The sequence below is a fragment of the Bos indicus x Bos taurus genome, chromosome 10 (assembly GCF_003369695.1).
Source record: "Bos indicus x Bos taurus breed Angus x Brahman F1 hybrid chromosome 10, Bos_hybrid_MaternalHap_v2.0, whole genome shotgun sequence".
In the NCBI taxonomy this organism is placed as follows: Eukaryota; Metazoa; Chordata; class Mammalia; order Artiodactyla; family Bovidae; genus Bos; species Bos indicus x Bos taurus.
In genome coordinates, this window is record NC_040085.1 from 31,701,351 (window position 1) to 31,724,963 (window position 23,613).

General features: G+C 45.8%; 2 protein-coding genes across 5 annotated transcripts in view; one reads left to right on the forward strand and one right to left on the reverse strand.

Moving 5' to 3' along the window:
• The window catches only part of CAPN3 (calpain 3), a 56,151-nt gene extending 38,844 nt beyond the window's left edge, over positions 1–17,307 (forward strand). Inside the window, exons 9-24 of one of the 2 annotated variants that reach the window (XM_027553640.1) lie at positions 1,296–1,373; positions 4,203–4,363; positions 5,744–5,913; positions 6,254–6,265; positions 6,923–7,131; positions 7,889–7,925; positions 9,877–9,894; positions 13,155–13,268; positions 14,232–14,309; positions 14,681–14,738; positions 14,834–14,898; positions 15,384–15,452; positions 15,542–15,620; positions 15,829–15,945; positions 16,259–16,317; positions 16,651–17,307. In XM_027553640.1, the coding sequence (XP_027409441.1) occupies positions 1,296–1,373; positions 4,203–4,363; positions 5,744–5,913; positions 6,254–6,265; positions 6,923–7,131; positions 7,889–7,925; positions 9,877–9,894; positions 13,155–13,268; positions 14,232–14,309; positions 14,681–14,738; positions 14,834–14,898; positions 15,384–15,452; positions 15,542–15,620; positions 15,829–15,945; positions 16,259–16,317; positions 16,651–16,677 (1,351 nt within the window). In that variant the 3' untranslated portion in view covers positions 16,678–17,307. The remainder of the gene's footprint in view (positions 1–1,295; positions 1,374–4,202; positions 4,364–5,743; positions 5,914–6,253; positions 6,266–6,922; positions 7,132–7,888; positions 7,926–9,876; positions 9,895–13,154; positions 13,269–14,231; positions 14,310–14,680; positions 14,739–14,833; positions 14,899–15,383; positions 15,453–15,541; positions 15,621–15,828; positions 15,946–16,258; positions 16,318–16,650) is intronic. The other variant, XM_027553641.1, reaches the window with a different exon arrangement.
• Positions 17,308–17,782: 475 nt separating this feature from the next.
• The window catches only part of ZNF106 (zinc finger protein 106), a 53,927-nt gene continuing 48,096 nt past the window's right edge, over positions 17,783–23,613 (reverse strand). For all 3 annotated transcript variants that reach the window (XM_027553637.1, XM_027553639.1, XM_027553638.1), the window contains 2 exons: positions 22,106–22,252; positions 17,783–21,666 (listed from right to left, as the gene is read on the reverse strand). In XM_027553637.1, coding sequence (XP_027409438.1) covers positions 21,610–21,666; positions 22,106–22,252 — 204 coding nt within the window. In that variant the 3' untranslated portion in view covers positions 17,783–21,609. The remainder of the gene's footprint in view (positions 21,667–22,105; positions 22,253–23,613) is intronic.

The following is a 23,613-nucleotide window of genomic DNA, read 5'->3' on the forward strand; positions in this document are numbered from 1 at the left end:
AATCCCAGGCACAATCCTAAGCACTGGGGGCATTCTGTGAATAGGCAACTTTGCTGGGTAGACCAATAAGGTGCTTATCCTGGTCTCCTTACTGTTCCCTTCTCTTATCCGTGTGACAAATCCCAGACACCTCATTGTGCAGTATGTGTCAGGCCCCATGCTTCTGTCTGGGGACTTAGAAATGAACACAGAGATTCAGACCCTGCCCTATAGGCCTTAAGGTCTAGTGGGAAGGACAGAAAAACACTAATCATTGAGATAAATGCTATAGTTAGGGTCACAAAGCAGGAGCCCTTCTCATAGTTTGAGGGGACAGGAAGGTAGCAAAAGGTTGCCTGGAGGGATGGCATTTGAACTGGGTTCTCTTCTCTGGAAGGGTCCCTGGTACCGCATAAGTCTACCAGCCCACTGGTCCCAGTCACCCACAGGGACCCTCGCTATATTCTCCAGTCTCAGATCTTGGGGTCCACTTTCTGCCAACTCCTCCACTTCAGGGACTGGTGACAAGTGGGACTCAGCCTCGGTCACTCAAGGAGAGTTCCCTCCCCCACCCACTGTGTCCCTCCTGCTGGTCTCAGGAATCTCCATCTCCCCTCCGGTATTCCCTGATTCCAAGCACTTCTTCAATCCCTAACCTCTCCAGAGACAATCTAGTTTAGCTTCATTCTCCTCACAAAGGTGCTTTAGTTCCTCCTCCTTTGGGAGAGAGTGTGTAAAACTGCCCAGCCCTTAAAAAATACAAAACTGGGATGTTTTGTGGGGTGGCAGGAGGAAGGAGAAGTTTACCTGTTTAGTCTTTTTCTCAGTAACTCAGACAGTTACTTATTAGATGATGGGCCTGTTCTAAAAGTTTTACATGCAATATTTCATCTCTTGCTCATCACAGCACTGTGAGTAGGTGACATAATCATTTCCCTTTTGCAGTTGAGAAAACAGAAACTGTGACAGGTGAAGTGACTTGCCCAGGGTTACAGCTAGTACTGGTATAATTAAATTGAAATCACAAGTTACCTATTTCCAGGCCCAGCCCCTAACTTGAAAGGGTGAGGAATGGTTAAAGTTTTAATCAGAGAAAAGTCAGGCCCTCATAAACCATTTTAAAAGCTTGGTCTTAATCCTGAGGATGGTGGGAAGCGATTATGGGGTATCAGGTCAGATTTGCATTTTGGTGGTTCACACTGGCTGCAGTTGGGAGAGGAGCTATTTTGTTCATATTTCTCTGACACCTCCTGGCCCAGCTCATATCAGGCCTTCCCTTTCTTTTCCCTTTCATCACACCTCCATCATCCCTCCAGCTGGAAGGACTGGAGCTATGTGGACAAGGACGAGAAGGCCCGTTTGCAGCACCAGGTCACTGAGGATGGAGAGTTCTGGTGAGTCCAGGACCCAAGAGGACTCTGAAGGACTCTGAAGGGATGGGGTGGGCACTGAAATCTCAAACCTCCAACCCCAGAAAGTGGCTGTCAGATTCCAGCCCTTGGGACATCTGAGCCCTATTCTCCAAATCCAGCCAGAGACCCGGCAAGATTGAGGGTTTTGAGAGCAGCCTGAGAGTTATGGTGATGACCAGGCCCGGACCAAGCCACTGCACTATGGCTCCTGTGGTTTTGTGACACTCCACCACACGCACTGCTCCGGCCACTTGCTCTGGCCTTGGTGGAGCTGTTTTCTGAGTGGAGGAAGCCCTAGTTACTCAGCTCACTCAATGCCACTCTCACCCTCACTCTGATCATTTCTACTGAGCCTTCAAGTCTCAGATTAAAGGGAACTTTCTTCTGGACCCACTTGTTTTCCTCAGGATTGGGATTAATTTGTGATACTCATCATCTTTATTTTTTTAATTAATTTATTTATTTTACTTTACAATATTGTATTGGTTTTGCCATACATTGACTTGAATCCACCATGGGTCTACATGTGTTCCCCATCCTGAACCCCCCTCCCACCTCCCTTCCCCATCCCATCCCTCTGGGTCATCCCAGTGCACCAGCCCCGAGCACCCTGTGTTATGCATCGAACCTGGACTGGCGATTTATTTCAGTTATGATAATTTACATGTTTCAATGACATTCTCCCATATCATCCCACCCTCACCCTCTCCCACAGAGTCCAAAAGACTGTTCAATACATCTGTGTCTCTTTTGCTGTCTCACATACAGGGTTATTGTTACCATCTTTCCAAATTCCATATATATGCATTAGTATAGCGTATTGGTGTTTTTCTTTCTAGCTTACTTCACTCTGTATAATAGGCTCCAGTTTCATCCACCTCATTAGAACCGATTCAAATGTATTCTTTTTAATGGCTGAGTAATATTCCATTGTGTATATGCACCACAGCTTTCTTATCCATTCATCTGCTGATGGACATCTAGGTTGTTTCCATGTCCTGGCAATTATAAACAGTGCTGCAATGAACATTGGGGTACATGTATCTCTTTCACTTCTGGTTTCCTCAGTATGTATGCCCAGCAGTGGGATTGCTGGGTTATATGGAAGGTCTGTTTCCAGTTTTTTAAGTAATCTCCACACTGTTCTCTATAGTGGCTGTACTAGTTTGCATTCCCACCAATAGTGTAAGAGGGTTCCCTTTTCTCCACACCCTCTCCAGCATTTATTGCATGTAGATTTTTGGATAGCAGCCATTCTGACTGGCGTGAAATGGTGCCTCATTGTGGTTTTGATTTGCATTTCTCTGATAATGAGTGATGTTGAGCATCTTTTCATGTGTTTGTTAGCCATCGGTATGTCTTCTATAGAAAACTATAAAACACTGGTGAAAGAAATCAAAGAGGGCACAAATAGATGGAGAAAAATACTGTGTTCATGGACCAGAAGAATCAATATAGTGAAATGAGTATACTACCCAAAGCAATCTATAGATTCAATGCAATCCCTATCAAGCTATCAACAGTATTTTTCAGAGAACTAGAACAAATAACTTCACAATTTGTATGGAAATACAAAAAAACCTCAAATAGCCAAAGCAATCTTGAGAAAGAAGAATGGAACTGGAGGAATCGACCTGCCTGACTTAAGTCTCTACTACAAAGCCCCAGTCATCAAGACAGAATGGTACTGGCACAAAGACAGAAATATAGATCAATGGAACAAAATAGAAAGCCCAGAGATAAATCCATGCACCTGTGGACACCTTATCTTTGACAAAGGAGGCAAGTATATAAAATGGAGAAAAGACAATCTCTTTAACAAGTGGTGCTGGGAAAACTGGTCAACCACTTGTAAAAGAATGAAACTAGAACACTTTCTAACACCATACACAAAAATAAACTCAAAATAGATTAAAGATCTAAACATAAGACCAGAAACTATAAAACTCCTAGAGGAAAACACAGGCAAAACACTCTCTGACATAAACCACAGCAGGATCCTCTATGACCCACCTCCCAGAATATTGGAAATAAAAGCAAAAATAAACAAATGGGACCTAATTAAAATTAAAAGCTTCTGCACAACAAAGGAAACTATAGGCAAGGTGAAAAGACAGCCTTCAGAATGGGAGAAAATAATAGCAAATGAAGCAATGGACAAATAATTAATCTCAAAAATATACAAGCAACTCCTGCAGCTCAATTCCATAAAAATAAAAGACCCAATCAAAAAGTGGTCCAAAGAAGTAAACAGACATTTCTCCAAAGAAGACATACAGATGGCTAACAAACACATGAAAAGATGCTCAACATCACTCATCACCTTTAAAATTGCTTGCTTAATTGTCTGTGCTTCCCCAACTACCCCTCCCCTGTGCCTGGTACAGTGCTTAGGCCCAGTGGAGGGGCACACAGGACCACTGTGGAGAACTGAATTGCTGCCAAGCTCTTCCAGCAAGAATGCATGAGTTTGAGTTGTTTAATGCAAGAGATACATCAGAACTGACAGTGTTGGGACTTCCCTGGCAGTCTAGTGCTTAGGACTCTGTACTTCTGCTGCAGAGGACATAGGTTCAATCCCTGGTCAGGAACTATCTGAAAGCCACATGGCAAGGCCAAATTTAAAAAAAATAAATAAATAAAAATGTAAAAAAAGAACTGACACAGTGTTGACCCTAAGAAAGGAAGGACAGGGTCCTCTCTAGGACCATGACTAAGCTGCTCTGGACTATTTCATTGTACTGTGTTAGCCCTGCATTCTTACCTTTCCCAGCCTCCCAAATAGTTCTCTCTCTTCTTCTAACCTCTCAGGATGTCCTACGATGATTTTATCTACCATTTCACAAAGCTGGAGATCTGCAACCTCACAGCTGATGCCCTGGAGTCCGACAAGCTTCAGACTTGGACAGTGTCCGTGAATGAGGGCCGCTGGGTGAGGGGCTGCTCTGCCGGAGGCTGCCGCAACTTCCCAGGTGAGAGATGCTCTGGATGGGGAAAGGGTCCAAGCAGAACAAGTTCCAGGCAGAATAATATTAACTAGCATCTGCTGAGTCTTTACTAACTTCCAGACATGCAATGTCTTATTAAACTGTCCCCATTTTACTGAGAGGTGACTTCCCTGGTGGCTCTATGGTAAAGAATCTGCCTGCCAGTGCAGGAGTTGCAGGTTTGATCCCTGGGTCAGGAAGATCCCCTTGAGAAGGAAATGGCAACCCACTCCAGTATTCTTACTTGGGAAAATTCTATGGACAGAGGAGACTGGTGGGCTATAGTCCGTGACGTCACAAAGAGACACAACAGTGACCAAACAGTGACCAAACAACAATAACAACATTACTGAGAAGGAAATCTCCATTCTGAGTAGCTTACATTAAGGAGCTGGTAACAACTTTTAGGCAGGTTATTATGTCAGAACAGGACTGTGTTCATTATGCTGAGGATTGAACTGGAGAACTGAGTTAGCAGCAGCTACAAGAGTTTAAGCCAGAGATGATGAAAGCGAAGACCAAGTCAGGAGCAGCAGAGATGGGGAGAAGGGGCAGGTTGAGGGAAGGAAATATTGGTTGATCTGGAGAAGGAAGAATGACTTCAAAATTCTCTCATTGGGAGCCTGAGTAGATGATGTCAATGACATAACATGAAATGCACAGGAGAAAAAAAAAAGAAGGTTTTTTGTTTTTGACAGAGTTGGTTGTGGGCTTCTGCAGAGGAGTTTACTTTGGGACATGGGAAGTCTGAGGCATGTGTAGAATATCCAGGTGAAGATGCATGAAAGAGAACTCGATGCACAGATAAAAATGGCACTTGGCTCTATGACAGGGACTCAGTATGTATTTGTGGAAGGAAAGAAGGATGGAAAGACGAGAGGAAGGAAAGGAGGGAAGGAAGAAAGAAGGGATGACGGGAAGGAGTCAAAAGAGAGATTGAAGCTGGGATCTACAGCTTAGGAGTCAAGAGCATGTAGGGAGCAGTTAGAAAGTAGGAGTGGATAAGACAGCCTAGGGACGTGAGAGAAGAGGCCCAGGACCAAATCCCAGAGACTAGTAACACTGAAGGAGTAGGTGAGAAAAGTGAAGCCATCAGCAAAGACAGAGAATGAAAATTCACAGAGGAAGGAGGAGCCACATAGCCAATCAGTGCAGGTCCATCTGTATAAAGGTAAAAAGGCTACCCGCCCCCACCAACACACACACCAAATTAAATAAATGCCTGGATATTTTTTATTTTTCATACATATTTGAGCATGTAGATGAGGAGGCTAGAGATGAATAGGTTCCCTCCGTCTCATCTCCTGTCCTTTCCTTTCTCTGAGAGGCAGATCTGAAAGTGCAATTCCTTTTGGGGGGGCACAGACACTTTCTGGACCAACCCACAGTACCGTCTGAAGCTCCTAGAGGAGGACGACGACCCCGATGATTCCGAGGTGATCTGTAGTTTCCTGGTGGCTCTGATGCAGAAGAACCGGAGGAAGGACCGGAAGCTGGGGGCTAACCTCTTCACCATCGGTTTCGCCATCTACGAGGTGTGCCGTCCCTGACGAGCTTCAGACCGCCTCTTTAGGGAAGAGGCTTTCAGGGGGCTTCCTGAGGGGTTCCCCAGTTTCCCCAACATCCAGTGCCCCCCAAAACTACTGATATCAGGCCCACTTGAGTCAGAACCTCTTAGAAGTTTGTAACCAGTGGGGGAAGAACCCACCTAGGGGAGGTGGGGGTGGGGCTGGGGCTGTCCAGGTAGGTACATGGGGCATTAGAGCCCCTCATTCGCTCTACGATTGCTAGCATGCCCTTTGGCAAGTTTCCATCCCGATTAAGACCTGAAATCCACAAAAATCTGAGCACCTTCCTTTTCTGTTTCTCCCCAAGGTTCCCAAAGAGGTATAGAAGTGGAGCAGCCAGCAGTGTGTGCAGCGTTACCAGGGTCCTGGGTCCGCCTGGGGCACATCAGGGCACCTCCTGTGGGGTTTGGGGGCAGGACTGTGATAGGAGAGGGCCTGGCCCACCTTACCTAACTCCAGAGCAGGTCCTCGGGCCATTGCATGGCCTCCTGACCCCCACCCCACAACATGCCCTTCCCCTTGCCCACCAGAGACCATTACACGCTCACATGCTTGCTCACACTCACACACAGAATCACACAGACACATTGTGAGGCTGATCGCCTTCTTTGGGGGTGGAGGAATCACCTCCCTCAGACCCAGTCCACAACCCCCACCCCTGCCTCCCTGGGGTCTTTCCCCAGTCCAGAGGTGTTCTGGAGCTGAGCAGCAGCAATTCTGGTAAGTGACCCTGAGTGGGGGATGCCAGACTTGACCTTCACTTCTGGATCACAGCAGAAAAGGAAGAGGATATGGGGTAGGGAGCTCCAGGGATGTTGAGCTATTCGAGGCCTTGGGAATTGGAAGCTGGTAGGTTGTGACTATGAAATGAGTGACCAGGGAGTTGGGAAGGAGGACCCCTCTGGAGGAGGACTGTGAGCAGGACAGGGTGTCCCTCCCAAGGGGCTGAGGTACCTTGGGCTCTTCTCTCCCTTAGATGCACGGCAACAAGCAGCACCTGCAGAAGGACTTCTTCCTGTACAATGCCTCCAAGGCTAGGAGCAGAACCTACATCAACATGCGGGAGGTGTCTGAGCGCTTCCGCCTGCCTCCCAGCGAGTACGTCATTGTGCCCTCCACTTACGAGCCCCACCAGGAGGGCGAGTTCATCCTCCGGGTCTTCTCGGAAAAGAGGAACCTCTCTGAGTGAGTCCCAGCCTGGCTTTCCCCACCTGTCCCTAAGAGCCCACATGACCCATACCAGAGACTAGAGGTGTGAGATAACCGGACAGGTCTCTCCAGGAGTCCTGTTGACCAGGACCTCTTCCCCTGTTCCTGAGCCACTGGGAACATCTCCCCTACATCCATCCGCCCACCCATTCATCCCACAGATAGCTACTGAGCACCTGCTTTGTCCCAGGCACTCTTCTAGGCACTAAGAACAGAGCAATGAATTAAACAGAAATCCCTGCCTTCGTGGAATTTAACATTTTAGCATGAGATGACAATGTAATAGAAAAAAGTATATAGAGATTATTAGATTTACATAAGTGATAAGGAGAAAAAATAAAGTGGGAAGAAGGATAGGAGCAGTTGGGGGGTGACTGAACTTTTAGGTACGGTGACCAGGGAAGCCAGCAAGGCCACATCCTGCCCTCTTTGTCACTGGAGATAAGTTCATAGGCCCTTGCCACTTTGACCTCTGTCCCTAAACGAAACATAAGGTCCATGAATAGGTGTCTGGGTCATGCATCTGGGAAACCTAGACAAAGCCAAAAAGAAGCCCTGTGTCTGCACTTGGCTTCAGGGAATGGCACCTGTGGTAGGGGGTATTAGTCCCTGGGGTTCTCTTGAGGTCAGTCCAGACTTGGCTCCGAGAAGCCAGGTGGCCTGAGCAAAAGCCCTCTGCTTCCTACTTGTTCTTGGTGACACTGAGACCCCCTCTTGTTTGTGTTCCTCACAGGGAAGTTGAGAATACAATCTCTGTGGATCGGCCAGTGGTGAGTGGTTTGGCTCTCACATGTGAAAAGGGCCAGGGAACAGGCGGGTGATGGAGGGGTAGCAGTGGGACACGGGAGTCGGGGTGTGCAGAGCCATTACCCTGTGTTACTGCAACTTCTGCGTGGCATGGCCTGAAGTCATGGGACTTGTGTCCTGGGGCCATTTAGTCAGTCTAGGGGCTGGAAGGACAGAGGAGAGTCCTAGAAGGAAAAGCAGTTTGAGCAATTAGAGGGAGGGACCAAGGCCACAGGAAGGGGTGACAACAGCTGCAGCCTGCACTGGATTTATGAGTTAGAATCTCACACAGAAAAAGCAGCACCACACCAGCTCTGGAGTCAGTGTCAAAACCCAGGTCCTCCACCTGCCAGCCTGGTGACCTAGACAAGTTATGTAACCCCTTCTGACTCAGTTTCCTACTCTGTAAAATAGGGGTGATATTAATAATACATGCCTCACAGGGCTTTGGTGAGGTTTGAATCGATGAGATCATGTACATGAAGGGTCTGGAATAGCACAGGCCCTTAAATGGCTATTGTTCATATGTTTTACATCTTCAGGGTACTTCTCACATGTGTCATCTCTCTGATCCTTGAAAGATTTATGACATGTAATAAGGTTATTATCCGTGGTTTTCAAGTAAGGAAGCAGAGGCTCAGTGGGTTAAGTGGATTAAGCAGAGGTTAAGTGGTTTCTTTGAGTTCACAAAGCTTGTAAGTGGCAAGGCTGGAACTCACAACCAGATTCTCTGAGTGGAGTCAGGCTCTCTCCCCCACCCCATGCCAAGGCCTGTCCCTGGGGATGGGAGGCCCGGGGTTAGAAGCAAAGGGCTGGTGTCTGCTGGAGTCTCCATGTAGAGGAGTTTTATGACTGCCTTGGACTTTGGGTTTTGGTGAATAAATAGTCCCTTGTGCTCTGCGGGTGTGTCCTGGGCCAATAAGAGGACAGCATAAATACCCCCACTGAATTGTCTTCTGGGTAGTGACACTCATGGTTCTAATCCCAACCCTGTGCTACTGGCAGATCCCCAAGGGCCTTTTGAATTAGCACAGACGTTGGTTTTAGTATTAAGTGCATTTGGTGCTATTCTTATCTTTTGGATGTCGGTAATCAGTGTAGCGTATTTATTAGGTGCAGCAAACTCAAAAGCTTACCTGAATTCATATGTCACCTAACGGAGCAGAGCAGGCACGTGTGAGGCTTTTGGTGTCCCTGTGCGGGTACAGTTGCTTGTGGTCCACTTGGCTTCAGACAACTGGAGTGATGGTGACTGTGGCAATCTGGGGATGCAGAGCAGCTGCTCTCAGCTCCTCAGATTGCTGTCACAGGGGGTCACAGATCCGTGCAGGCTGCCAGTAAAAGTGAAAGTGTTAGTCACTCAGTCGTGTCTGACTGTGTGCAACTCCACAGACTGTAGCCTGCCAGGCTTCTTTGTCCATGGAATTCTCTAGGCAAGAATACTGGAGTGAGTCACCATTTCCTTCCCCAGGGGATCTTCCCGATCCAGGGATCAGACCTGGGTATCCTGCATTGCAGGTGGACTCGATTGTCTGAGCCACCAGGAAAGCCCTGACCTTCTAATTTTAATGAAAAACCAAAAACTATAAATCAAATAAAATTCATTTTCAGGCCAGTTTAGGTGAGCCTACTTTTGGGGTGTTTTAGTAACCAACTTCATGAAAAAATACAAAACATCTGCCAGAAGCTCCCCTTCCTTGGCCACGACCAATGGCAGAATGGACTATAAAAGCAAAGCCGTATCAGCCCTGTGCCTGGGCCTGGAGAATTCTCTTCTCCCTATACCTTCCAGGCCCGTTTGGCTCCACATGACCCAGATTTATGAACCTCACCTGACACTGAGGACCAGGTTCACAGGGAAGCCAAAGGCCACTGGGCTTTCTGGGAACTTGCTTTTCACTTATCTTGCATTTATTATTTTCTTTTCTTGTACAGAAAAAGAAAAAAAACAAGGTGGGTGTAACAGGGTGAGTGGGCACACAGTGTGTGTAAGAGTGAGCATGTGTGCACTGGACCTGCCTCCTCTCCCCAGCCCTCCACCTCCTTCCCTGAGCTCCTCTGGCAGCTATGGGTACAGAGCACTGATAGCTTATACTTGCCGAATGGAGGCTATGAGCCAGCCACTCTTGTAGGTGCTTTCCGTGGATTCTCTCCATCCTCACAACAACTCTATGAGATTGGTACACGCAGAACTCAGAGAGATTGTGGGTTCAGTTCCAGAACACTGCAAAAAAGCGAGTATCAGAATAAACCAAGTCACAGGAAGTTTTTGGTTTTCCAGTGCATATGAAAGTTTTGTCTGCACTATACTATAGTCTATTAAGTGTGAAATAGCATTAATACTAAAGAAAAATGTATGTGCCTTAATTAAAAATACTTTATTGCTAAAAAATGCTGATCATCATCTGAGCCTTCAGCAAGTTGTAGTAGTAACATCAAAGAATCCTGACTGCAGATCACCATAAGATAGTAATGAGAAAGTTTGAAATATCGTAAGAATTACCAAAATGTGACACAGACACAAAGCACACAATGCTGTTCAGAAAATGGCACTGGTTAGACTTACTCAAGATGGAATTGCCACAAACTTTCAGTTTGTAAAAAATGCAGTATCTGCGAAGCATGATAAAGCAAGGGATGCCTGTACTATGATTACCTTCATTTTCAGAGGAAGGAAAGGTACAGACAGATTGACCAACATGCCCAAGACCACACAGCCAGTGGCAGAGTCACCCTGGAACCAGGAGGTCTGGCTCCGCAGTCTGTGCTCTGAACCACCACACTTTACTGCCTGCTTAGAAGAGAAAGGGAGGATGGCCAACCAGTGAAAATGGGCCTGACATGGGGGTCCTGCAAAAACCCACAGGAGAACCTCTTCTTTCTCAGAAGTGGGTGTGACTAAGCTAAGCTCAGACTTGATTCTTGCAGGAATGGCAACGGGCCTTGGTCCTCAGGGAGCAGTGACAGAGTTGTGTGAGGATTTCCATGTCAGTGCGGGGGAGGGCCTTGTCTTCCGACACCAGTGCCTGCTCTGCAGACAGGACAACTCCTTCCTCCTGTTTTCCCTGCCTGCTCCCTACTCCTTTTTCCTTAGCCTTCTGGGGAAGGGGGTGGCAGAGGACACCCAGAGTGGCTGTCACTGCCAGGGCTCTCATTCCAGGTGAAGCAGGTTGCCAACTCCCTCCTAGATAGTGACCTCTCTCTCTGAACTAAGCCCCTCAAAGTCATGGGCCCTGATGGACTCTGCTTGCTGTGCATGTCCAGATGGGGAAGGGGAGAGGGGAAGCGAAGCTTCACATGCGTGGCCCCAGAGGAGCTGCTCAACTTGACTGGTTTCAGGGGGAAAGATAAGGAGAGCTACCTGGGGAGCTTGCCCTCCTGGGTGTCCTGGTTAAGACCACTGTGCTGCAGGGACATCATCACTAAAGCTAACCATGCATGCTAAGAGCATCTCAGGGGCCTCAGAGGAAAGCTTTTATGTGTAATTTTGGAACTCGAGATTACAATCAACCCCATCCTTGCTCCTTTCACCTGATAACTTCCCCTGTGGTCTCCAGGGCAGTAATGCCTACAATAATGTTACCCCTTTTACAACTTTGGTTTGACCACCCAGAGTGCCATCCAGAAATGACTGACCTTTGGGCATCCTCACACCAATGGAGCAATAGCCAAAGGCCATCAGACAAGGTTTGGTGTTAGTGTTCATGACAGCATCTGGAAAGATCCATCATAGGGGTCCTCCAAGCTAGTGCAGACCAGAGCTGACATTCACCAAGCACCAACTGCATATTCAGGCCCTGTGCTGGGGGTAAAATATACATTGTGTTCAGTTACAACAGTGTCTACAAGGTAGGTGCTGTCAGGATCCCTCTTTTATAGACGATAAAGATTCAGAAGTCCTTGTCTGAGGACACACCACTAATGAGTGGGGAAACTTGAACTGGAAACCATATTTGTTCTGAACCCATGTTTCTTGCCCTCAGCTCTCTGGTACCGGACCTTTACACTCCATGGCCTGTGTGGCCCAGACCCATGCTTGGGCCCCAAGTTGTGTGCCTGGTAGGGATGCCCCATGGTCACACTTCCCCCCTCAGACTGCTAGCCACACTTGCTCTGAGATTCCCTACAGGTATCAGTTACTTGAACAAGACCCCTTTCTTGGAAAGAAGAGCAAGCCAAGGTATTTGGGGCCTGCTGGGAGCCAAAGCTGGGGAAGCTCTCTCCATGGTCTGTCCATTCGTGCTGCCCTAGAGGAACAGTATGGAAAAGCAAATGGGAACTCAAGAGTGCTCAGGAACTCTTATGCACTGAGAGATTTTGCTTGTCCCCTTGTTCTCTGCACCGCTACCAGGAGCCTTGCCTTCCTCCTCCGGCTTTCTCAATGGGATGTATACCCCAACCAGTGCCACCACAGCATGGCAGCCGCTCTCCACCCTTTCACATTCTCCTCACTTGCATGAGCATGTCTGACAAATACCCCTTATATTTGGGCATCATCTTAAATGTTTTTCCAGTACAATTATACATTCAGTAACTGTGTGATCCCCACAAGAGCCCCATGAAAAGGGCAAAGCAGTTTTTATCATCCCCATTAATGGACGAGTAAACTCAGGCCAGAGGATATTTTTCATATGTGAGGGGCATGGCTGCGACTCCAGTCAAGTATTCTGACCCAACTCAGTGACCATGTAGATAATCAGTTCTTTCCTCAATGTGTCCTCTGCCAAGTCCTAGAGGTTCCTTGGAGAAGCCTTAGTAGCTGCCATGGTGATGTGGGGGTGTCAAGGGAAAAGAGCTCTGCCCTCTTCATTAAGCAGAGAAGCTCAGTTTTTAGAGCTTCTGGGGGAATTTAATTTGAACAAGGTTTCCATTTGAAAAAAAAAATCTACAAAATACTTGAAAATCACTGCACTATACCATGCTGCTTTTAGGATTCTTAGCATTTTCACATGTACTAACTACCATGTTTAATCCTCATAACTCTACAAGGAGATAAGAAACTTAGGTCCAGAGAGATCAAGCATCTTTCCTCAAGTCACACAGCTTGTTAGTGGCAGAGATGGAGCTTGAACAGAGGTTCAAGAAGTCCCAGCTCTGCTCTTTCCCTCCTCACTGGACAAAGCTGCTCCAGGAGAGAGGTTGCTTCATGTGCCCACTCAGCCAGTAATCCTTGTTTCCTTCCTGCCCCCTCCCCACTCCCCTCTTCTCTCCAGCCCATCATCTTTGTTTCAGACCGAGCAAACAGCAACAAGGAGCTGGGTGTGGACCAGGAAACAGAGGAGGGAAAAGACAACACAAGCCCTGATAAGCAAGCAAAATCCCCACAGGTTTCTGAGCATGTGCATGAGTGGGGTGGCCTGCACACAACTGAGGCCTGTGCTCTTGGAGTGCATGGGGGTTGGAGGAGCCATAGGGGTGGGGTGTCCCTTTAACATCCAGAGGTTTAGGTTTGTCTCACTGACATTTTCCCTCATCAAATTCTCCTAAAATTTGGGGTGCTGCTTGGATGAATGTCTTGGGATTGGCTGCCACACCAAGCTGGTCCTGGGAAGGATGGGCTGAGCTTCCCTGCTGGAGCCCATCCAGCCAGGATGATGAGAGAAGAGGGATGCAAAGCCTGTGACAGACACTGAGACAGAACAGCTCATTTCCTGGTGTCATTAACAGGGAAGATAAAGAACAGTAGTGGGAGGGGGGTGACACCAGAGGTGGAGTCCTCCAGAGCTCAGGGGACAGTGTTAGATTGGAGTGAGGACAGGAGGTCATATAAAGTATATAGGAGGTGAGACTAGCAGGCAAGATTCCAGATAAACCCAGGGACATCTCTGTCCTGTGGTGCCCATGCAATGGCGGGGGAGGGGAGGAGGGTCCTCTGAGGATTTGGCCTTGATGGCAGAAATGGCTGGAGGTATCAGATTGGTCTGGTCTGCTTCATCCTGCTGGGGCTGGTTTGGTTGGGATGGTCAGGCTGTAAAAGGAGGAGAGGGCTCCAGCTGGTGCAGATGGGGGAAAGAGGACCAAGGGGGCTGTCTACATGTCTGCACAGCTGATATACCTCCTCTGGCTAGGCTGGGGAGGTACAGAGTGAAGGGTCCTTGGGGCCCAGATGATTCTTACTCCAGATCAGTAGGTTCAACCAAGAAAGAAGAGCATTGACTCTGTACCCAGCTCCTGCTGCCACCTATCGCTGGTTTAGTCACCCTGGCTCCTTCAGTCCAGAAGGAACTTTCCTCTCGGGTTTGTCCATCTCCCTGGTCCCTGCCAACCAGTTTTCCTTTGTGCCTCCACAGCTAGAGCCTGGCAACACCGACCAGGAAAGTGAGGAACAGCGGCAATTCCGGAATATTTTCAGGCAGATAGCAGGCGATGTGAGTACCTCCAACTCTGACTCACTCAGACACTCCTCTCCTTGATGAACTGCTCAATTTGCCAGTTATTTCATTATTGTTCAGTGGAGGTCTTTTTGGTTTTTTATGGAAACGGGGTATATGAGTGTAGCACAGGAATCCACAAGTGAAGTCCTTTGAGTTCTAGACCGACACACCCACTGGGTGGGCCCACTGCTCTCTAGACAGCTGAAGGTACAGGGTCTTCCTCAAAAAAGCCCCAGCTTCCCCATGACAGAACAGCCCTGTCATGGACTATACAAGCATGGACGGCTGGGATTTGATTCGCAAAGCCTATGCTCCACCAGCTGCTGCACTCTTGAGCCATGATTCTCTTCCCCTTTCCTCCTCAGGACATGGAGATCTGCGCAGATGAGCTCAAGAACGTCCTTAACAGAGTTGTGAACAAACGTGAGCAGCTTAATTCTGCAGGGGCAGGTGGGCAGTTGGGCAGTGTGTGTCCAGCTATCTGAAGGCAGCTCCTCACTCTTCTCCATACCTCTCAGATAAGGACCTGAAGACACAAGGCTTCACACTGGAGTCCTGCCGTAGCATGATCGCTCTCATGGACGTATCCTTACTGCCACCCTTTCCCAGCCCTGTCAGCAGCCCCTGTGTAGTCTCCTGGGGCTAGGGCAACAATGAGGGGGGCCCAGTCAAGCAGAGGGGCCCAAATTCATGCTCAAGGAAAGATTTAAGGAGGCCCTGTGCTGAACTTCCTGGCTGCTGCTCTTTAAGGAGCTGTTGGAGGAAGCACAGTTGGGAGAACACTGGTCCCTGCTCTCAACCTCAGGCCTGGGATTCTGAGGTCCTACCTCAGAGTGGTCTTTAAGAGAAAGGTTCCCTGGGTTCTAGAGCAGGCACTGATTCTGACTAGGGAAGCATGGGGCGGGGTGTGTGTGTGTGTGTGTGTTAAACACTAGGTCAGGACAAGGGTGGATATCCTGGGCGAAGCCCTTCTATAGAGGACCTCCCTTGCACAGCCCCTCAGAAGGCCTGCTCCCAAGCCAGGAGGATTTTGCTATGTGCCCTGTAGCCCTGACCTCCTTCCTCCAGACAGATGGCTCTGGGAGACTGAACCTGCAAGAGTTTCATCACCTCTGGAAGAAGATTAAGACGTGGCAGGTGGGAGGAGAGAACAAGGGTGGGAGTAAGGAAGGGACTAATTCAGAGGTTGAGTGTATGACCTCTGTCCTCAAATTTTCTATTGCCAGAAAATTTTCAAACACTATGACACAGACCAATCTGGCACCATCAACAGCTACGAGATGCGCAATGCAGTCAAAGATGCAGGTATGGGGAAGAAATGGGGTGGCCAGGATGCAGATGGGAGGTGGAAGGAGCAGGGATGAGAGGGGAGGACTGGGCCACTGGGGCCCTACCAGAGAAAGGGCTTCTTGTTCTCCTCTCCTAGGCCACAGTGTGACAAGGAGGTTCTAAGGAGAAAGCAAGCAGGCCTGAGGACTCACCCCCATCTCCTCTCCTGTGCTCTCCCCAACAGGCTTCCACCTCAACAACCAGCTCTACGATATCATTACCATGCGCTATGCAGACAAGTACATGAATATTGACTTCGACAGTTTCATCTGCTGCTTTGTCAGGCTGGAGGGCATGTTCAGTAAGTGGACAGCTACCCTTCTGCTTTCTTAGGCCCTTCCTGCTCCCTCTCCTATGGTGGAGGGAATCTCCACTAACTGACCTTACTATATGACCCTGGACAAACCCATCTACTGTTCAGGCTGAACAAAGGTGAAGAGGCCCTCTTTAGGCTCAGAATGGGATGGCAAGGGGCAGTTATTGGTGATATTTTGGCCTATTTTGGTGCTGAAGGGCAGCACCGGGCACATGGTCCTCTTAAGAAAAGGTGGAGTGGTCGGGAGTTGGGGGGAGCACCTGTAACTGGCCTCTGGTCTATGCATTCTTCCGAGCAGGAGCTTTCAATGCATTTGACAAGGATGGGGACGGTATCATCAAACTCAATGTTCTCGAGGTAAAGCCTAACAGTACACTCCCCCCGCACTTTAAAATTTGAGGTGGAGGGATGGGATTGGATGGGATGGGAAAGGAACATAAAGGGAAGCTCAGAGCTCAGCAGGATGTGGTCATGGGGAACGCATAGTGGGGGAAGGCTCTAAGGAAGCCTCAGTTATGGCTTTATGCTGGAAAATCTGTACTTTCTAGGGGAGATCTGTGGGAAGGATGCTTCTCAGGAAATCTTCCCTGTCTGGCATGCTGGGACTGGCCTTTTCTTCTACGTTTTAGATATGTAGGGCTTGGCTCTTTTGTCTCATGTGCATTCTGATCTTGGGACTTCCTCTTGCAGTGGCTGCAGCTCACCATGTATGCCTGAACCAAGCTGGCCACATCGAAGGCATGGAGGATCACTCAGGATTTCAATTTCACCCAACAGAGCTAGTCACTTACCTCAAAGGACACAGTTGCTGCACCCCCAGGAAGCCTCCAGGCACCTCATCAGTCTAGTTCCTCCTCTACTCACTTCCCTCCCAGCCTTAGGGCATCTGTCCATTTGTCAGGCCCAGCCTGACCCTTCAGTTAAGGAATGGGGAAGGGAGAGCTGTGTTGTCCCTGTGCCACATGGAGCCAAGTGCCTCTGTCTGCTTCCGCTAGCCACAGGCCAGTGAGAGCTTTGCTTGGAGTCTGATGGCCTCAGCTCTGAAGACAAGTACTCTCCTTAGATGCTTGCAGCTGTTTGCAGAAGCATTTGCCAATGGCACTCAGTGCTTCCTGGTGCTAGATCCCCCCACCCCGTGTCCCCCCCCCATTATCTCTGTGTTCTCCCACCCATGGGACAGCAACACAATGAGCACTTGGTTCTGCCTGACTGTTTCAGGACGGGCCTGCTCTGGAGTAAACTAGTTCAGTGAAAAGAGGTTTGGACATTTTGGGTTATCTAACTCATAAGTTAGGTTGCATTCTGAAAAAATGTTCATCTCAATAAAGGCATATGTTTTGCTGGTTTGATTGTGTTTTGTTTTCTCACATTGAGAGCTACAGCAAGACTGAGTAGCTCCAATCTCACCCAGTGGGTATAGGGCTATAGTTTCAGAATACAGCAATGGAAAATACACACCCACACACACACACAAATCCCAAACCCCACTTTAATCATGCCTTTTTGCTATTTCTTGAGCACAGGAATCACTCAAATACTTTCCAAGATACAGGAAAGGAAGGGGAATAGCTGTTGGGTGTAGACAAAATGGGTTACCTATTAACTGGAGGGGCAAGTTAGCTGACTGTAACGATGCAGAGCTCCTCTACTAACACTGACCTACTGTATGACCTTGGACAAACCCTTAAATGAAGGTGTGTGCCGTGCTTATCTGGACCATGATCTATAACCATCTTGCATTTTCCACCCAATTTCCTTCTTGATCTCTATATCAACATGAAAAAGGGCTGGCCGTGAATATGTAGATAAGGTAACAAAAATAAACAATTAGTAAAAGTACTTTATTTTCCTCTTATATTTGCTTTATATGTTGCTTTACAAAGTTAGGAAGTTCACAGCTTTATACCAAAATGTAAGAAGGCTAAACTATTTGCTTATAAACATTTTGCAGTCAAATGTCATCTGATTTCAGTCTTCTAATCCATATTCAATTAAAAAAAAAAATCAAGACACCAAGGGCACTGGCGCAGCTCGAGGGCATGTACTTCTCTGAAGCAGCAGAAAAGGTCCTCAACAGCCTTTCCTCCTTGCTTCCTTCTCCCCCAATTCAACTGGGCTAATTCAACTGTGAATTCAGAAGAAATCTGGGAAATGTTAGTCACCAGGTGACCCAGCAAGGCCACATAGTTGGGGGTTGGAAGTGAGGTTAGTGGTTACTGTCTGATTAGTAGTAGGTTTGGTTTAATCAAGATTTCACATCCACTGATGTATGGAACTCAGTATAACCCAAACCACCTATACCACAGCTTGTTTCTGACCCTCAGACAGCATCTCTGAAATCCTCAAGATCCTGAGGATTTGCGGCTGGGATAAAAATCACTGTTGTAACAATGTGGCAGGCATGGCCTTAACAGTTTTTAGGCGCTCTCCTTTAGGTAACAGGTACAAAATTTATAAGTCAGCGTATATGAACGGCAAACCTGAGAGGGCGTGCTACTTAAATCCCACTTCACAATATAGTTTGATTTCCCCTCAAATGGAACTCTTCCATAAAATATACCATTACCATTCCGCTAAGTATTGTACACCTACTCCCACCAAATCATCCACATTCCTAGTCACTAAAGTTGACCACTGTATAATCTACCAAAAAGAGAAAAACAAAAAACCCTTCGTTAGGCAAATAATCACTTAAATAGCAATAATGTTGCCTACAAATTATAGGTAGTTCAGGAGCTAAACACTCAACTTCTGAGGCAGAAAAAAAAATTCTCCACGAAAGCAGGAGTGTAGTAATAATGACGTTCTCTCAAATTCAAGTAACATCAGGTCAAGATAACCCTTTGTTTGCATTGTGTTTAACTGCTTTATATTGAGTAGAGTCGCATGCCAAAATTTTGAACCTGATTAAAAACTTCATGATAAAACTTGAAGTCACTGATATTTCATCAGAACAAACTGCCATTAAAACACTAGCATATACACACAAAAGGATTTATGCTATGGTTTTCTTGGCTTCTGTTGTCAGAAGTAAACACAAGTAATTAAAAATAACATTCGATTCCTTAGAAGAAATGAGTTGTGTTTTGTCACATCATGTAACAATTTCCTTCCTCTACTAAGTGTGAAATATCAGAGCAAACACAAAGCCCTGAACCACTGCTCTAATCTGAGAGGGAAGAGAAGGCCAGAATCAGCCAAGACATTATAGAAGACTTAAAAAAAAGACTTCTGCATAACTTTGAAGACACTTAAAAGTAATAACACACAACCATAAGCAGCCAAGATGCTTATGGTGCCTTTATTTCTAAACAGATGGCTACAACAGTGCATTTAGGGCAGTACACTAACCTGGTGTTAAGTGAGTTTTACACATTCTTGAAACAAAGACATTATTGCTATGGCTTCAGAGAAAATTCCTGTGAAATGGGGAGAAGTATTATTAAGTATAGGTGCCCACACGCATACACACGTACAAGAAACATCCATAACTGCATACATAAAGGCAGATAGACTGTGCATGATTCTATCAAAGTTAAGCTCAAATCAGTTTTTACTGATTCTATCAATCTGTTCATACCTACAACAGTTCCCCACAACTGCCCAACACCTCACATATCCCCTTCCTGCTGTGCATAAGCTCCACCACTCCCATCTTTTCAGACATGTCCTCAGGCAGAACAGAAGGGCACCTATGTGACAGAGCATGCAAGACTTTCTCAGCACACTGCTCAGCCAATGTAGGAATGTGGGTTCACTACAGTCCTAAGGAAAACGCCAGGTTTAGCAATAAATCCAAATGTACTTTCCTAGGAATCACCATTCCCAAACCCACAGAACAGCTTGGCTTCTCTGGTCACGTGTACAGGAAATGGGGTAAGAGAAGGGAATGCTTGTTCTCAGACAGAAACAGCACACATAAACTTTATGCAACAAGATCTTCTCTGCTCTCTCAAATATCATGCAAATCTCAGTAATGTGGTCAACACAAGAGTCCTGGCGTTCATAAGGACAGAAGTAAATAATTCATGGGGCCATTCATTATCTAGATGTATCTCCCAGCTTAGTTCTTTTTTTTTTTTTTGGATCTAATAAAAACCACCAGAGGCTTTCCTGGAAAAAAAGAACAGCTACTTAGTCTTATACTCAATTCCAGGGGTTTTGGATACCCTCATGAAACCTATCCATGAACCCCAGGTGAAGTTCCCCTGCCCTAAAGCCTGAGTGAAGACATGGGAGAAGAATTGTGTACACTAAGGTGGGTGGAGATAAACCTGGCTGCTCTCCTCTAGGAAAGAGTGGGCATCACATCCGGAGTTCGGTATGTGGCACTCGGCTCCTCTCTCCTTTCCTCCCTCTCTCTGTAGAATCTTTTAGAGTTTTGACGATCACAGAAACAAAAAGCTAGAAAGTAACACCGCTATGGCTTCACTTAAGAATCCAGAGAGAATTTAAAAACAAAGCAGTGTCAAGGCTTTGTTCATTTGGCTGCTCTTGAAGGACAGGGAGGGTCTTTTCCCTTCATCCCACTCCACCCTTCCTTCTCAGCTTAGTGGGGGAGGTGAAGGCAATACACTGGTCTTTAAGAAGTTTGCTTGAGGCCTTAAAAACTATATTCAGATGCTTTATCCTGATTCCCCCCATTTGTGTACTGTGGGTCGGTAAAAAGTACCTCATGAGCCCAGAGGAACTATATGATGGCTGCTGTCAGTCTAGGCACAACCAGAGAATGGGAGAGGGGTTGGCAATGAAGCAAACTAAAAGGTTTCAAACCCACTGCCCGTTTGGAGGGTCAGAACCTGGAAAGACAAAGGCACACGTCCAGTTTGAACAGCCTGCCAATACCTGCAGGGAGTACCCAGGTCTAACAGTGAGATCTCCAAGTAGATGGTAGGTCTGTGCATTGCCTTGAACCGAGGACTTTATCAAAGTCTGCGGAGGTTCAATAGGAATTATTGTCTGCAAGGATTTGTCATTATGTGATCTGCTGCCTGAGCTCCTAAAATATAATCAGCAGAGCAGCTACTCCAGCTGTTAAAAATCTACTGTGTGTCCCTTTAGCATTTAAAGGCTGCTCTGTCCATCTAAGAAGAGAATATTGAAACATTGTACATAATTGTTAAGAAAAGAAAATATTTGCTTCCAATTAAATTACCCAGTGGTTAGAATTAACTGATTGCAATAATTAAGGAGAAATTAAGTCTGATCCTAAAAACCTAACATTTGAACAAATTTGAACTTAAACACGTGACTATCGGTTTAAATCATCGTAAGAACAGAAACTAAAAATCACAAACTGAAATCAATAAAATACATGTGTGATTAGGGTCAAACTGGGTAACCAATTAAGATCTGTGTCTTTAATAAACATCTGGAGAACACCAGTAGCATAAATTACTATATGCCATGCTGTCCCAGAAGAGTATAGCTCCTTAAAAATCTGTTTAAATCTGACAAACCTCCAGCAAAAATTTAGAAGTGTAACCTGTCATCCCATAGAGCTGCCCAGACTTATGCTAGTAGTAAGCCTGGCTAGTAACCACTTTCTCCTTCCCTGATTCACTGGAGAAAGGAGGACATTGGCCTGTGCAAGGGGCTGATATGAGATTAGTTCAACTAAAGACTTCCCAACATGGGAGGCAAAAAACTTCATGAATCAATTTTGCTGTCATCCTCAGCGTGGTGTTCAATGTGTCCTGCAGCATCCTAGAAATAAAGGGAAAAGGACCCATGAGAAAGAGGTTGGTAGTAGGTCAAAAGAAAGTCAAAGCCACGGAGAGCTTCCCAGGTCTAATCTGTGATCCATGAAAGGCAGTTAGGACCCATCACTCTTAATTCACATGGAACTGTGCACTTAAGTTCTTAACAAAAGAATGCTGTAATAAACCTCTAGGTTCAGTTACTGGATTGGAACAAGTGAAAACATTCTCTTTAGGCACTTTCTCAAAAACTACCTAATTCTTCACTTGAAACCTCATTAAGCTATCTCTCAAATCTGTGAATAATATTAATAATAAAAAGAGAAATCCTTACACTCTCCCTGTTTACTGCAAGTCTGAACATTCTAATAAGGCAAAAAAGGTTTACTGAACCCTGCTCTGAGCAGCCAATGACCCCGGGTTGACCTCAAATCCCACTGATATACCTGTTTGGATCCTTTCTTAGCAGTAAAAAAAGCATCACAGTTCTTCCAGCGACATTTCAGAGTTTGAAAGTTTGGATTTGTATGGTCAGTCAGCAAATGTTGTTTTAAATGATCTACAACACCAAATATCAGAGAGCAGCCATGCCACTGGAGAGAGAGAGAATTGAAAGAGTTAAGTTATAAAGAGGACGGGAAACATGCAATGAGAATATTCTTCATTGTAGCCTGTGAGTAAGCCCCTATTCTTTAATTTATTCTTGGCTGGCAAATTCAAAAAAGCCAGAGGCAACCAAATTAATCATGAATTTATTCAGAAACTTTGAAAAGACTAGGAAGTCTTTTGACAGTTCAGTATTTTGAGAAGGCAAAGCTCTAATGTAGCCATTACATCTTTAAATAATGAAGCTGTTAGCAAATACTGACAGGCAAATTAAATAAAATTCAATTTAAACTATACTTATTCTTTTTTAAAAAATTTATTTTTAATTGAAGGATAATTGCTTTACAATATTATGTTGGTTTCTGCCATACATCAATATGAATCAGCCATAGGTATGAACCTATGGCTCATGGTATGAGCCTATGGTATGAACTCCTCCTGAACCTCCTTGCCACCTCCCACTCCATCCCACCCCTCTAGGTTGTCATAGAGCGTGTTAAACCATAATAATTCTTTATCTTGCCATCATAAAAAGAGCTTCTCAGTTCATTTATTTAAAAAGACAAAGAGCTTTCCTGTAATACTTGAGTTATTTTTAACAATTCTAAGAATTGTTGGCTTGTAAACTTGAAAACACAAATGTATGATAAAGAAAACTACACTTGTGGAAATACTGGCAGAAAACTGCCAAGGAAGCTTGTCTTTACTCACAATTTTTATCACTTGAATCACAGTCTTGTGATCTTTTTTTTTTTTTTTTACTGTATTATAAATGTGGCTATATTTCAATTGTTAGTCAGAAAGCATAAAGACTCTCTTGTTTTGGCTTTTTTTCCTTACAGGCTTTTAAGAAATGATTCTAACAAGTTCATTTATAAACAGTAATGAAATTTTTAATTTTCCCTCTGTAAACACTATTTTATAGCCCCAGCTTCAAAACCAGAAGGTATTTTCCTCATTTCTCTAGATAAGTCTATTTTGGATACTGGTTTGGATTAAGTATGTTTTGGATACTGTTTTACTAGATTTTGCCTGTCTTCACTGAGAATACTAAGAGTCAAAGAGAGTGATGTATAAAAAGCTGAAAAGTAATTAGGCCATAGACAAATTTAAACTCAAATTTTAAAATGTGAGCATACAGTTCATCAATGCTGAAAAGGGGATTAGGGTTTAGGGGAAAAAATTCAGTGCCAGCCACTCTTCTCTGGTCAGTACTATTAGAACTGATGAAATAAATTAAGGTTTATAAGAAACAGTGTGAAAGTTTTGAGGTTTAATCACCATCCTCCACTCTAAAATAAAAACCATGAAATTTAGTCTAGTGAACTGAGGTTTAAAACTTCAAGAG